The sequence below is a fragment of the Eubalaena glacialis genome, chromosome 8 (genome assembly GCF_028564815.1).
Source record: "Eubalaena glacialis isolate mEubGla1 chromosome 8, mEubGla1.1.hap2.+ XY, whole genome shotgun sequence".
Classification (NCBI taxonomy): Eukaryota; Metazoa; Chordata; class Mammalia; order Artiodactyla; family Balaenidae; genus Eubalaena; species Eubalaena glacialis.
In genome coordinates, this window is record NC_083723.1 from 112777611 (window position 1) to 112792337 (window position 14727).

A 14727-nucleotide genomic window follows, 5' to 3' on the forward strand; every position below is an offset into this window, starting at 1 on the left:
TTCTGTATAGTTCAAAAAACACAGATGAGCTGTCTGGCAAGACAAGGAGTTCCAGGCTATAGTTATGGATCACACTGGAGCAACAGGGTGCTGTACTTAACCCAATCAATCCTTTCCCACTCCAACCACCCCAGGAGGAAAAACAGCAGTGGGGATGGGGAGGGAGAAGATGCGGTGTATGCTTAAGAGACAAGAAAGACAAGGCCACCATATTTCCATTTCCTCCCCAAATGCATCATCTTAGAAGTAAATATAGATGGCTGGTAATTACTGACAAAAATGGAAAACTGAGCAGAATAAATTATTGGCTAAAGAAACTCACCTCCTGCAGGCGATCTATGTACATACGGCAAGTCTCCAAATCACAGTCTCCACGCACAACTAGAATACCCAGAGGGATGGCTAAGGGTGAAGGAAAGAGAAAAGTCTAAAATAACATATTTGATTTTTCTATTTTGGTATAAATGCATTTTTTGTGGTTAAAAAAGACCTCTCATAAATATAATTGGTTTTTTTGGATATTTCACTATCTCCCGGCACCTCTTCTATGAGCTCAGTCTCTTTACTTATGCAGTTTTCATATTCCTTCCTTGCATGATCCATGTTGCCCCTTGCCACCTGGCCAGCCCTCATTTCATTTTGTCTTAGTGGCCCTGATAAGAGGTATAATGTCATGGAAACAGTAGACTGACAGGGCCAGAGGCTGTTCACATCCAGCTGCTAATTTATGCCTGCATTTGCAAGAGCCAAAGTACCAGAGAGGAATTTAAAAATCATGATTCTGGACACTTACCCCTTTCCCTCTTAAATGCATGGGGCTTAATCTTTATGTCACTTTGCAACAGTTCCCTATTTAAGAGACACAAGCTACTCAAGTCACTGTTGTTACCTGGTGGCCAACGCCAGAAGGAAATAGGCAAGAAACATTAAAAAAAAAAAGCTTCTAGAAGGTTCATAGCTTAAAAATCCAACTGATTTTAAACACGGTCAGTGTAAATGTGGTAGCAGCAGGGCTTCAGAAAACAATGAGGAGAAGCTGTTACATGCCTTAAATACCTTTTTTAGGTGGTGGTAAATGTCATACAATGGCTTTAGTGGATAGAAACTCCTACTTCAGATATAACCATAAGATTCCTGAAATACTGAAAATAGTCTCCTTCCCAAAACTTCAAAAAAAAATGTATGTGTACATTTCTGATTTTAAAAATTCAGTTATACTATTAAACCCATGATTTAAAAAATATTTCAAAATCTTGAAGCAACCGACTAGAGATTAACAAGGAGATGACAGGACAGTGGTGTCCACTACAGATTTTTAAAAATCTTTCACTCATTGAATTTTTAAAGCCTCATCATCAATAAATAGGTCTGAAAATGCAAAGTGCTAAGGCTTTAAAAATGAATTATACAGAGAATAAAATAGATTTAAATGCATGGGAAAATCCTGAGGAACTCACCAAGTTGTAGAAAAGATACACATATAAAAAATAATAAATGGAACACAGGCTATGGTAAATGAACTTAGCCACTTGAAAACTATAGGAGAGAGGGACTAAGTCTTGCCTGGAGGGTAGGTTTTAGGTTCTCTGAAGGATATGGAGCCCCACTGGTCTCTTAGAGAAGCAAGAGTTGTCTAGAGAAAAAGATATAGAGTTTGCTTCTCAACATTACCTCATAGATTGGTTCCACTAGGGAGATCAATACCACTACCTCATACCTTTAGGTTCCCAAAGTGCTTCAAACATAAGCTGGAAGGCATCCATCATCTTGCAGAACTACGTAAGCCTATGAATCAGTATGGACTCTCTCACCACAGGAATAAGACTTATTTCCTTTTACAACCCCAATGTCTGGTATATATTCAATAAAAGTTTGTTTAAAAAAAAAAAAAAAAAGATGGGGAGGGAGGAGGAGGAAGACAGGCTTAGGGCCTGTTCAAGTGAGAAAGAGAAAGTGTGTCTTTAAGAGCTAAGTCTACTTTCCAGGATAGACAAAGAAGAAGGGTTTGGAGCAGGAGTAGAGAGTGTGCATTGGGTTGGAGCTTGCCTTTGCCTATTCTTCCAGAAGCTAAGCAAAAGAACAGCAAGCAAAAGGGTGAGGAACCATGTAAGTATCACATGTTTGGGGAAATAATAATCTGGAAAAATACTTTTTCTCCTTTTTTGAATATATACAGAAATATCCAAAAAGTCTTCAGTATGGTAATCATGCATCTTTGAAAGGAATGAAAGGGAAATTCAATAAAGAGATTCCTAATAGTAGTGACTAAAGTAATAATCCTCAGCTAGACTATTAAATAGTTCCAAATAAGGTGACCTACTTAGGTAGGAGAAGAATAAGGATTTCTAATACTTGAGGAATGATGAGGAAAACCTAGAATTTTGGCCTAGAAAGTAAATCAAAGGTTGTGGAAATAGAATACAGCTATAATTATCATGGGAATCCATGTTAGAATCTTTCTCTTAATTTCAAATGTGCAAATGTAGACAAATAAAATTTCATTAATATTTACCTATTTACTTAAGTGAGGAGACACATTATATGGAGATGCAGGAATTTGGTCAACACCTCTGACTATCAATGCTTTAAGTTAGTCTGGCCATAAATCCAATACACTTGGTAGCAGATATTTTAAACTACAATTAGAGATTGGATATTCCAGACCTAAAATAATGAATGTCTAGGAAAAAGTTTTCAAAGATGTGTCATTCATTTCTACTAAGGGTATAAAATCAGCAACTTTGCTTATTCCTCAAGAAGCTGATTAAGAGAAATGGTGTATTTGATTGATATTAGCTATTCAATTGGGGTAAAAAAAAAAAATGGCATCCTATTCCACAATTTCATAGCATGATTACTGACAACTCTTGTCAAATTTATCCTATGAAGGTACAGAAAGAATTTACAGTCATTCTCTCTTGGATTCAAATCCCAGTGCTACTTTGGTCTTACAAATTACTCATGTTTGTTGTTTGGTCTTGCAACTTCCTCAATTCCTTTGATCCTTGGATTGAAGGCTATAGTATTTAGAATAGGTATCTTCTAGGATTTTGTGAAGATTAAATACAATACTATATTTAAAAATGAATAACCAGAACATCAATGTTAGTCTTCCCTCACTCCCTTTACTAACTTTTGAGCATCTTGAGCTGGAAAATGGATACATCCAATCATCTATCTTTCAATTTATCATACTACAAGGATTAGCTGGTAGTAGTTCCATAAGTTATACCCTGTTTACTTAAAACTAACATCTACTCTTTCTTTGAGGGTAAAGATAACTGTAGTACAAAAATATTGTAATCTGACACTTCCATTTGAGACTTTACATGGTGAAGAGAAACCAGAAACTTGTGGAAAATTACCACCTTCCTTTTACACTGCTGACAACCAACTGCCAAACCTCACTGAAGTTTCCTTCATCTTAATTGGGAGCAGTGAGACTACTTATCACCCAAGCATTAGCATTACTATTCCTGATCTTGATGATTCATCTGATTTTAGCCTTAGAGATTTTATTTGACTCCAATAAGCATCAGCCAATACTCAACCTATAGTACATAATGGAACTTTTATTGCAGGGGTCAAACGGAGTTTACAAGTTCTAACTAAGCAATAAAGAACAAGCTGGTTTCTAGATTAAGAAGGCAGATTTAACACATACTTACTTCTCTTGCACCAGAAATGCTACTAAATTACAGCACATGAATTTTAAAAAGACATAAACCAACAAAGAAAGAGGAGAAACAGTGAGGAGAAAATGGTAATGAATAAAGCATATGGAAAATTGGTAACTGACTCAGAGCCCCTATAGAGTCTAATCCTAGACTATGGGTAGGGATGGATAAGAACTAATTCACACTGCAAAACCCTCGGAAGATGTGCAAACTGGCAACATCAGTTGCAGCTAAAATAAGAAGCACTGGATATTAAATCACTAGATTCCACCACCCACTCTTGGTAGGTGGAGTTACTTTACAGAAAATGGGAATTAACTGATCATCTACAGAATGCAGAGATCCCCAACTTTCTTCTCTCACTAGACTCTCCAAAAGCTGGCAGCAGAACCCTACCTTCTTAGAAAGAGATCTGAAGACTCTTCTCTGGGGAATCCTCAGAGTTAAGAGAAAATATTCCATCCATGAAATATAAACATGATTGTATTAAAAGATGAAGAATATGAAGAAGAAAAAGGAAAAGGAGCATCATTCAGAGGACAAACAAGTCCTTGAAATTTGATAGAATAGAGTTTAATAGAAAGGTTAGAAGATGAAGTTGAGGAAATCTCCACAAAAGAAGAGCAAAAATAAAAAGAGGCATAAAATAGGAGGGAAAAGGTAAGAACAATAGGACTGGCCCAGTGGTCCAACATTCCAATAATAGGAGTTCTAAAAACCAGAGCAAAATAGAGAGGAGTAATTATCAGAAACAAACAAAAAATCAAGACTATGTCTTAGAACTGAAGAACATCAGTCTCCCACTTGAAATGGCCCAACAAGTACAATAACAAAAGGACAATAGGAAGACATTTTATTTTTAAGTTTAAGAATATTGGGAACAAAGAGAAGAGTCTACAAGTTTCCAAATAGGAAAAACTAGATGGCAAAGAAAGGATCAGGGATTAGATTGTTTTAAACTTCTCACAGGCAACTAACTGTACTGTCAGAGAACCAATGAAACAATGCATTCAGAATTATAAGACTTTTAAGCATAATCCAAACTATCAAATTAGTCCAAGGATTGCATAAAGGACACACCCTCTACTAAAATGTTACTGCAGAACATGCACCAACAAAAGTTGAGTTTGCAACAAGAATGAAGAATGCAGGGGATATAACAAATGGGGAATCCAACAAAGATAAGATTAAAAAAAAAACAACCCTCCAAGGGAATGGGGCTAGAAGAGTCTAGGGTGACAGATATATTGGGGCACTGTGACTCAATAGGCAGAGATGTAGAGAGCTGTCAACATTGAGTCTCATCAACATTGGAGAGTTATTTTTCAACCAAAGGATAGAACATCTAAGTGAGTCTGAACCAGTTTCTTACAATCACCCCCAGATGTGCTCTGCCTTAACCTGTTCTTGAGAGAAAGAGTTAGGACACAGTGAGGCAGAAAAATTCAAAGAAGTCCATCCCCTCTAACCATAGTTCCACTTAATAGCTAGAACCCACCTTAACACCCTGCCAAATGCTTTCCAGAATGCAATCATGACCTTGCCCACTAAATCCTCGTAGAATGGGCTCATGGGCACTCTCAGGGAAGCCAAAGCCAGACAGTAATCCTGAGACTCTTTTCAGCTCTCTCAAAAGCCTTCAACTAAAAGTGAAAGCATCATCGCTTCCTTGCAGAGGGAGGTTTAGGATTGCTACTTGGTGTTTCAAAACCACTCTATCTGAATTAGGGATGCATATATTGGTTACAAATATATACCTGTGAAGAGAATGGCAAATACAAAAATCTGTATACTGGGGTTATCTTAGTAGGAGAGGGATAAGGGGAGATACTTGTTCTGTTTCTTAATCTGGGTGGGAGGTACATGAATGCCCATTTTACTACTAATCATTTTATATACATACATATGTGCGTATATGTGTATATGTGTGTATATATATATATATAGGGGTATACGTGTGTGTATATATATGTGTATATGTATGTATAGGTGTGTGTATATATATGTATGAACATTTATGAACAGAACAAGTATGTGTGTGTTTATGTGTGTATGTATGTGTGTGTATATATACATATATATGTGTGTATATATATGTATAGTATTTCAGAATTGAAAATAAGAAATACAACCTATCTGTGGCAACGAATTTTAATGATAGTGGTGCCAAAGTTCACTGCATATTCTCTGATGTTCTCTGTGAATTAGACAAAAGTATAACTTAGCATCAAATAGGAAAATGAGGGAAAACAGTAGAGAAGTCATCAAAAGCCTCCAAATGACACCTACTGCTGCGATCCATCTCAAGCAATGGACACCAGGCATATTGAGCAGTCATAACCCTATGGCTTGTCATGGCATGTGTATTTGTTTGCGTGTGTGTGTGTTTATATAACAAGCAGCAGGATGATCTCTCTGCCTTACCTGGGCCTCAGAAGTCTCTAGAGCAGCAATGTCCAACAGATCTTTCTGCATGTCCAATGCAGGAGCCATAGCCACATGTCATATCAAGTACTTGAAATGTGGCCTGCGTGACTGAGGAACTGAGTTTTTATCTTATTTGATTAATTTAAAGTTTAAACAACCATATGTGGTTAGTGAGCATTAGAGTTTTGTTCTCTGTGGAACCAAAAAGTTGAATGTCCTTAGTACCAGATTCAATATATTTCAAAACCATCCATGTTTTAACCTTTCCATGAGTAGTGCATAGATCCAACAAACAAAACCGCTTTTCTCTTTGCCCCTACCTAGTTGGATTCAATGTGCTTCCTAATTCCTAGCAGTAGTATTCCTCGGTTGACTGAGGACAAATTTATTTCCCTTATTCTATATCCTACCTTTCTTATCCTAGCTTTCTTAATCACTTCTCTGACCCTCCTATCAAAACATACTCTCAGATCCTTCTTGGTACTTTGGTATAAATGACTAATAATTAATTAAAGGTTTAACCCTCTAAGAAGCACTTGAGTTTCAACATGTTTGAAATTTGGGCTAACATGACTGTCATAGACTAAATGTGTGGGTGTCCCCCAAATTCATATGTTGAAGCCCTAATTCCCAACGTGATGGTATCTGGAGATGGGCCTTCTTCGGGAGGTAATTATGGTTAGATAGGGTCATGAGGGTGGGACCCTCATGATGGGATTAGTGTCCTTATAAGAAGAGACACCACAGAGCACTCTCAAGCTCGCTCTCTCTCCCCCTTTGAGGACACAACATGAATGCAGCAGTCTACAAGCCAGGAAGAGAGCTGTCACCAGAAACCAAATCAGCCGGCACCTTGATCATGGACTTTCCAGCCTCCAGAACTGAGAGAAAATGAAAAGCTTTGACAAATTTAGGTAAAGAAATACAAAAGAAATTGTGGAGTTGACTGGCAATCCTCAGCCCTGAGGATTATACTACCAATTACTTCTTCCCAGCCAAAACATGAGCCCTGCCCTGGTTCCCCTCTCAGGCTTCACCTTGGCATCCATTAACCTCCTTTCCCTATTTCTGTTTGTTTAAATGCCTCATAATCCAGAATGCAATTAAATTAATTGGTTGAGACGAGGGTGGTGTGGGAAGACGCCAAGTTAGCATCTCCTCACAACTAGGGCGCTTGACGGCCACTGGTGGGGGATCCTGACGCCCAATGAGACGGGAGGAACCCCCAAGTGAACCGCCACCCCATGGAGCTTGTGGGATTTTGGTTCACGAGCCGGGGGATGGGCCGAAGTTCCTGCGGTGGGAGCTCCGAGTCCGAACCACTGGATTAACAGAGAACCTCAGACCCCAGGGAATATTCATCGGAGTGAGGTCTCACAGAGTTCCTCATCTCAGCACCAAGACCCAGCTCTACCCAACAGCCTATAAACTCCAGTGTTGGAAGCCTCAGGCCAAACAACCAGTAAGACAGGAACACAATCCCACTAATAAAAAAAAAAAAAAAAAAAAAAGAGACAGCAAAAAAATATGTCACAGATGAAGGAGCAAAGTAAAAAGCTACAAGACCAAATAAATGAAGAGGAAATAGGCAATCAACCTGAAAAAGAATTCAGAGTAATGATAGTAAAGATGATTCAGAATCTCAGTAACAGAATGGAGACACGGATTGAGAAAATACAAGAAATGTTTAACAGAGATCTAGAAGAACTAAAGAACAAACAAACAGAGATGAACAACACAATAACTGAAATAAAAAATACACTAGAAGAAATCAATAACAGAATAACTGAGGCAGAAGAACAAATAAGTGAGCTGGAAGACAAAATGGTGGAAATAACTGCCGAGGAGCAGAATAAAGAAAAAAGAATGAAAAGAATTGAGGACAGTCTCAGAGAACTCTGGGATAACACTAAACGCACCAACATTCGAATTATAGTGGTCCCAGAAGAAGAAGAGAAAAAGAAAGGGTCTGAGAAAATATTTGAAGAGATTATAGTCAAAAACTTCCTTAACATGGGAAAGGAAATAGTCACCCAAGTTCAGGAAGCACAGAGAGTCCCATACAGGAAAAACCCTAGGAAAAACACACCAATACACATATTAATCAAACTAACAAATATTAAATTCAAAGAAAAAATATTAAAAGCAGCAAGGGAAAAACAAAAAATAACATACAAAGGAAACCCCATAAGGTTATCAGTTGATTTTTCAGCAGAAACTCTACAGGCCAGAAGGGAGTGGCAGGATATACTTAAAGTGATGAAAGAGAAAAACCTACAACCGAGATTATTCTACCCAGCAAGGATCTCATTCAGATTCCACGGAGAAATCAAAAGCTTTTCAGACAAGCAAAAGCCAGGAAATTTAGCACCACCAAACCAGCTTTACAGCAAGTGCTAAAGAAACTTCTCTAGGCAGGAAACACAAGAGAAGAAAAAGACCCACAAAAACAAACCCAAAACAATTAAGAAAATGGTAACAGGAACATACATATATATGCTGTCTAAAGGGGACCCACTTTAGACCTAGGGACACATACAGACTGAAAGTGAAGGGATGGAAAAAGATATTCCATGCAAATGGAATTCAAAAGAAAGCTGGAGTAGTAATATTCATATCAGATAAAATAGACTTTAAATTAAAAACTATTAAAAGAGATAAGGAGGGGCACTACATAATGATCAAAGGATCAATCCAAGAAGAAGATATAACAATTATAAATGTTTATGCACCCAACATAGGAGCACCTGAATACATAAGGCAAATGCTAACAGCCATGAAAGGAGAAATTGACAGTAACACAATAATAGTAGGGGACTTTAACACCCCACTTACACCAATGGACAGATCATCCAAACAGAAAATAAATAAGGAAACACAAGCTTTAAATGACACAACAGACCAGATAGATTTAATTGATATTTATAGAATATTCCACCCCAAAGTGGCAGAATACACTTTCTTCTCAAGTGCACATGGAACATTCTCCAGGATAGATCACATCCTGGGTCACAAATCAAGCCTCAAAAAAGTTAAGAAAACTGAAATCGTATCAAGCATCTTTTCTGACTACAACGCTATGAGATTGGAAATCAATTACAGGAAAAAAAAAAACTGTAAAAAACACGAATACAAGGCAGCTAAACAGTGCGCTACTAAGTAACCAAGAGATCACTGAAGAAATCAAAGAAGAAACAAAAAAACTACATAGAAACAAATAACAACGAAAACATGATGACCCAAAACCTATGGGACGCAGCAAAAGCAGTTCTAAGAGGGAAGTTTCTAGCAATTCAATTTCACCTCAAGAAACGAGAAAAATCTCAAATAAACAATCTAACCCTACACTTAAAACAACTATAGAAAGGAGAACAAAGAAAACCCAGAGTCAGTAGAAGGAAAGAAATCATAAAGATCAGAGCAGAAATAAATGAAATAGAAACAAAGAAAACAATAGCAAAGACCAATAAAACTAAAAGCTCATTCTTTGAGAAGATAAACAAAATTGAAAAACCCTTAGCCAGACTCATCAAGAAAAAAAGGGACACAAATCAATAAAATTAGAAATGAAAAAGGAGAAATCACAACTGACACAGCAGAAATACAAAGGATTATAAGAGACTACTACAAACAACTATATGCCAATAAAAAGGACAACCACGAAGAAATGGACAAATTCTTGGAAAGGTACAATTTTTCAAGACTGAACCAGGAAGAATTAGAAAATATAAACAGACCTATCACAAGTAATGAAATTGAAACCATAATTAAAAATCTTCCAACAAACAAAAGTCCAGGACCAGATGGCTTCACAGGCGAATTCTATCAAACATTTAGGGAAGAGCTAACACTGATCCTTCTCAAAAGCTTCCAAACAATTGCAGAGGGAGAAACACTCCCAAATCCATTCTACAAAGCCACCATCACCCTGCTACCAAAACCAGAAAACGATATCACAAAAAAAGAAAATTATAGACCAATATCACTGATGAACATAGATACAAAAATCCTGAACAAAATAGTAGCAAACAGAATCCAACAACACATTAAGAGGATCATACACCATGATCAAGTGGGATTTGCCCCAGGGATGCAAGGATTCTTCAATATACACAAATCAATCAATGTGATACACCACATTAACAAATTAAGGAATAAAAACCATATGATCACCTCAATAGATGCAGAAAAAGCTTCTGACAAAATTCAACATCCATTTATGAAAAAAACTCTCCAGAAAAAGGGCATAGAAGGACTCTACCTCAACATAATAAAGGCCATATATGACAAACCCACAGCAAGCATCATGCTCAATGGTGAAAAACTGAAAGCATTTCCACTAAGATCAGGAACAAGTCAAGGATGGCTACTCTCACCACTCTTATTCAACATAGTTTTGGAAGTCCTAGCCACAGCAATCAGAGAAGAAAAAGAAATAAAAAGAATACAAATGGGGAAAGAAGAAGTAAAACTGTCACTGTTTGCTGATGACATGATACTATACATAGAAAATCCTAAAGATGCCACCAGAAAACTACTAGAACTAATCAATGAATTTGGGAAGGTTGCAGGATACAAAATTAATGCACAGAAATCTCTGGCATTCTGATACACCAACAACGAAAAATCAGAAAGAGAAATTAAGGAAACACTCCCATTTACCATCGCAACAAAAAGAATAAAATACCTAGGAATAAACCTGCCTAAGGAGGCGAAAGACTTCTACTCAGAAAACTATAAAACACTGATGAAAGAAATCAAAGATGACATAATCAGATGGAGAAATATACCATGTTGCTGGATTGGAAGAATCAAAATTGTGAAAATGACTATACTACCCAAGGCAATCTACAGATTCAATGCAATCTCTATCAAACTACCAATGGCATTCTTCACAGAATGAGAACAAAAAATTTCACAATTTGTATGGAAACACAAAAGACCCCGAATAGCCAAAGTAATCTTGAGAAAGAAAAACGGAGTTGGAGGAATCAGGCTCCCTGACCTCAAACTATACTACAAAGCTACAGTAATCAAGACAATATGGTACTGGCACAAAAACAGAAACACAGATCAATGGAACAAGATAGAAAGCCCAGAGATAAACTCACGCACCTGTGGTCAACTAATCTATGACAAAGGAGGCAAGCATATACAATGGAGAAAAGACAGTCTCTTCAGTAAGTGGTGCTGGGAAAACTGGACAGCTACATGTAAAAGAATGAAATTATAACACTACCTAACACCATACACAAAAATAAACTCCAAATGGATTAAAGACCTAAATGTAAGACCAGACACTATAAAACTCTTAGGGGAAAACATAGGAAAAACACTCTTTGACATAAACCACAGCAAGATCTTTTTTGATCCACCTCCTAGAGTAACAGAAATAAAAACAAAAATAAACAAATAGGACTTAATTAAATTTAAAAGCTTTTGCACAGCAAAGGAAACCATAAACAAGATAAAAAGACAACCCTCAGAATGGGAGAAAACATTTGCAAATGAAACAACAGACAAAGGATTAATCTCCAAAATATACAAACATCTCATGGAGCTCAATATCAAAAAAACAAACAATCCAATTAAAAAATGGGCGGAAGACCTAAAGAGACATTTCACCAAGGAAGACATACAGATGGCCAAGAAGCACATGAAAAGATGCTCAGCATCACTAATTATTAGAGAAATGCAAATGAAAACTACAATGAGGCATCACCTCACGCTGGTCAGAATGGCCATTATCAAAAAATCTAGAAACAATAAATGCTGGAAAGGGTGTGGTGAAAAGGGAACCCTCTTGCACTGTTGGTGGGAATGTAAATTGATACAACCACTATGGAAAACGGTATGGAGGTTCCTTAAAAAACTAAAAATAGAACTACCATATGACCCAGCAATCCCACTACTGGGCATATACCCTGAGAAAACCATAATTCAAAAAGAGACATGTATCACAATGTTCATTGCAGCACTATTTACAATAGCCAGGACATGGAAGCAACCTAAGTGTCCATCGACAGATGAATGGATAAAGAAGATGTGGCACATGTATACAATGGAATATTACTCAGCCATAAAAAGAAACAAAATTGAGTTATTTGTAGTGAGGTGGATGGACCTAGAGTCTGTCATACAGAGTGAAGTAAGTCAGAAAGAGAAAAACAAATACCGTATGCTAACACATATATATGGAATCTAAGAAAAAAAAAATGGTACTGATGAACCTAGTTGCAGGGCAGGAATAAAGATGTAGACATAGAGTATGGACTTGAGGACCCAGGGTGGAGAGGGGGAAGCTGGGGCGAAGTGAGAGTAGCATCGACATATATACACTACTGAATGTAAAACAGTTAGCTAGTGGAAAGCAGTATCATAGCACAGGGAGATCAGCTCAGTGCTTTGTGATGACCTAGAGGGGTGAGATAGGGAGGATGGGAGGGAGGCTCAAGAGGGAGGGGATATGGGGACATATGTATGCATATGGCTGATTTGCTTTGGTGTATAACAGAAACTAACACAGTATTGTGAAGCAATTATACTCCAATAAAGATCTATCTAAAAAAAGTAACTGGTTGAGAAATCCATTCTATATTTCACATTGCATGCTCTGGATTTTATGTCTGAAATAAAATGCCACGGGTCATACTAATTAATTTCATTTTCTACAGTTGAAGTTAGGACTACTTGATGTCATTATGCAAATTTATGCCAAATAGTGCATAAATTAACACCATTCATCTTCAAAAAATCTAAAATCTTCTAGCAACCAATCCACAAGTGTACTCTTTTATCTATAAGAAACTTCTGAAGGATATATGCACTAAAAAGATATATATAAATCATGGTTTCTAAAATCTATATTTCACCACAAATGATAAGCAGAGTCAGGAAATAGAGCAGGCTTAGATATCCCATATATGGAACTGAATTGCCCAAAACATTGAAAACCAAAGTTCTTAAAGGCTATTAAAGAGAAAATGCCTAGAGTTTTAAGAAAACCTGAAAAATGTTTTCCAAAGAGTCAGAGGTGTGATGCAAAAGACAACCAAATAGTTTCCTCAAGACAATCAGTTACTTGATTGAAGAAAGACAAAAGATCCTGTGGACCAACTCTGAGATGAACACCGCTCCCCCCTCCCCAAGATCTCTGAAGCAATTTTATTCTGGTACAACCATAGGAGTGTGAGTGAACTGTGTTGAAGCCAGTGAATTCAGTGCATGGGAGTCTCAGGTTAACAAAAATGCAAACTTTGTGAGTTCCCAGATGCAAAACTATTTCCTGCTGGACTGAGTGAGGAGCCCTTATCCTGGCACAGCTGTCCTGAACCTGATGGTTCAGAGAAGCGGCGATGAGAGGAAGAGGGGGGTGGCTGAAGCCATTCATTGTCTTCTATTAGTGAATCCTACCCTCTGCCTCTAGAAAAGCCAGCTATGCCCGAACAGACATTTTGCACATGTATATTCTGGTAGCATAATCTAAGCCATGTTATATTTAAAGATATACAATCTTGAGTTGTGTTACAAGGGTTTAGGGCTGGGTGGAATAAATCTGGGTGAAGAGGAAAATGATAATGATTTTGTGATACGAGTTTTACCGTGTTTTTTAACCTTTGCCACAATCCTAAGAGGTGGATATGATTATTCCTATTTCTAAAATGAGGGAACTCAGTCTCAGGAAGATTACGTAATATGCCCTGAAATGTCGCAGCTACGAAACGGAGCACCCAGATTTCATCCCAGGCTTCTCTTACTCGAGAACCCGTCTCCTGTGCTATTCCTCCTTCTCGTCAAACTTGGGCCGCACAGAGGGTGGAGTCTCTCCTTTCAACACTGAGCTCAGAGAGGTGAAGCCAGAAACTGCTGACAGGCTGACCAAGGAGCGAGGGCGGAATTACAAGTCCCGTATCCAGAGCTACACAAGAATTGGGGAAAGGCTGTGATCCTCGGGAAGCAAAGCCAAGGTAAGCAATTCCAGGCCAGGACAAAGGAGCATGGCCCTGGGACTCAGAAGCCACGAGTCAAGCCACACACATTTTCATAAACACACTTGGCAGGGGTGGGGTCACTTTTAAAGACCCACCATTCCCTTCCCTTCCCTTTCCAGTAGGCCAGCTTCCAAGGGCCTTACAGACTGTGGATCAAGCTTATCCAAACAGTTGACAAGCTCTAACCCTGCCTGTAATTTGAGTCACAGAATTAAACTGACTATTTCTTACTTCATAAAGAACGATATGCAAGTATAAAATGGTGAGCAATATACTCATCATTATGGGGGTAGTAGAGATAGCAAGGGTACATCTGACTTTAATCAGAATTGTTATAGACAATCACGTGATTTGTTTTGCTATTAAAATCACTGCTTTAGAATTTCCCATATTGAGCTGAAGAGCTGATTGACAGTTAACATAAACTAAATGTAAAACCCACGTTCTCACTTGAGGTGGAAAAAGTTCATTGTGTCAGATGCGCAAGATATTCAAAATGTTTCCCTCAGATTTTTGATACAGTGTTTACTAAACGTTAGTTTCAGGTTGTCAACATTCGATGTCATTAATCTGGTAGTTTTTTGCTAGTATTGGTATTTGCATACCATTCATTTTAACGTTTATTCTTGGTA

The 14727-nt window shown here is 37.7% G+C and overlaps 1 protein-coding gene across 2 annotated transcripts in view; it reads right to left on the reverse strand.

Annotated features, from left to right (window-relative positions):
* DGKI (diacylglycerol kinase iota) overlaps positions 1 to 14727 on the reverse strand; it is a 452274-nt gene that overhangs the window by 86663 nt on the left and 350884 nt on the right. For both annotated transcript variants that reach the window (XM_061198082.1, XM_061198081.1), the window contains one exon: positions 323 to 402. In XM_061198082.1, coding sequence (XP_061054065.1) covers positions 323 to 402 — 80 coding nt within the window. The remainder of the gene's footprint in view (positions 1 to 322; positions 403 to 14727) is intronic.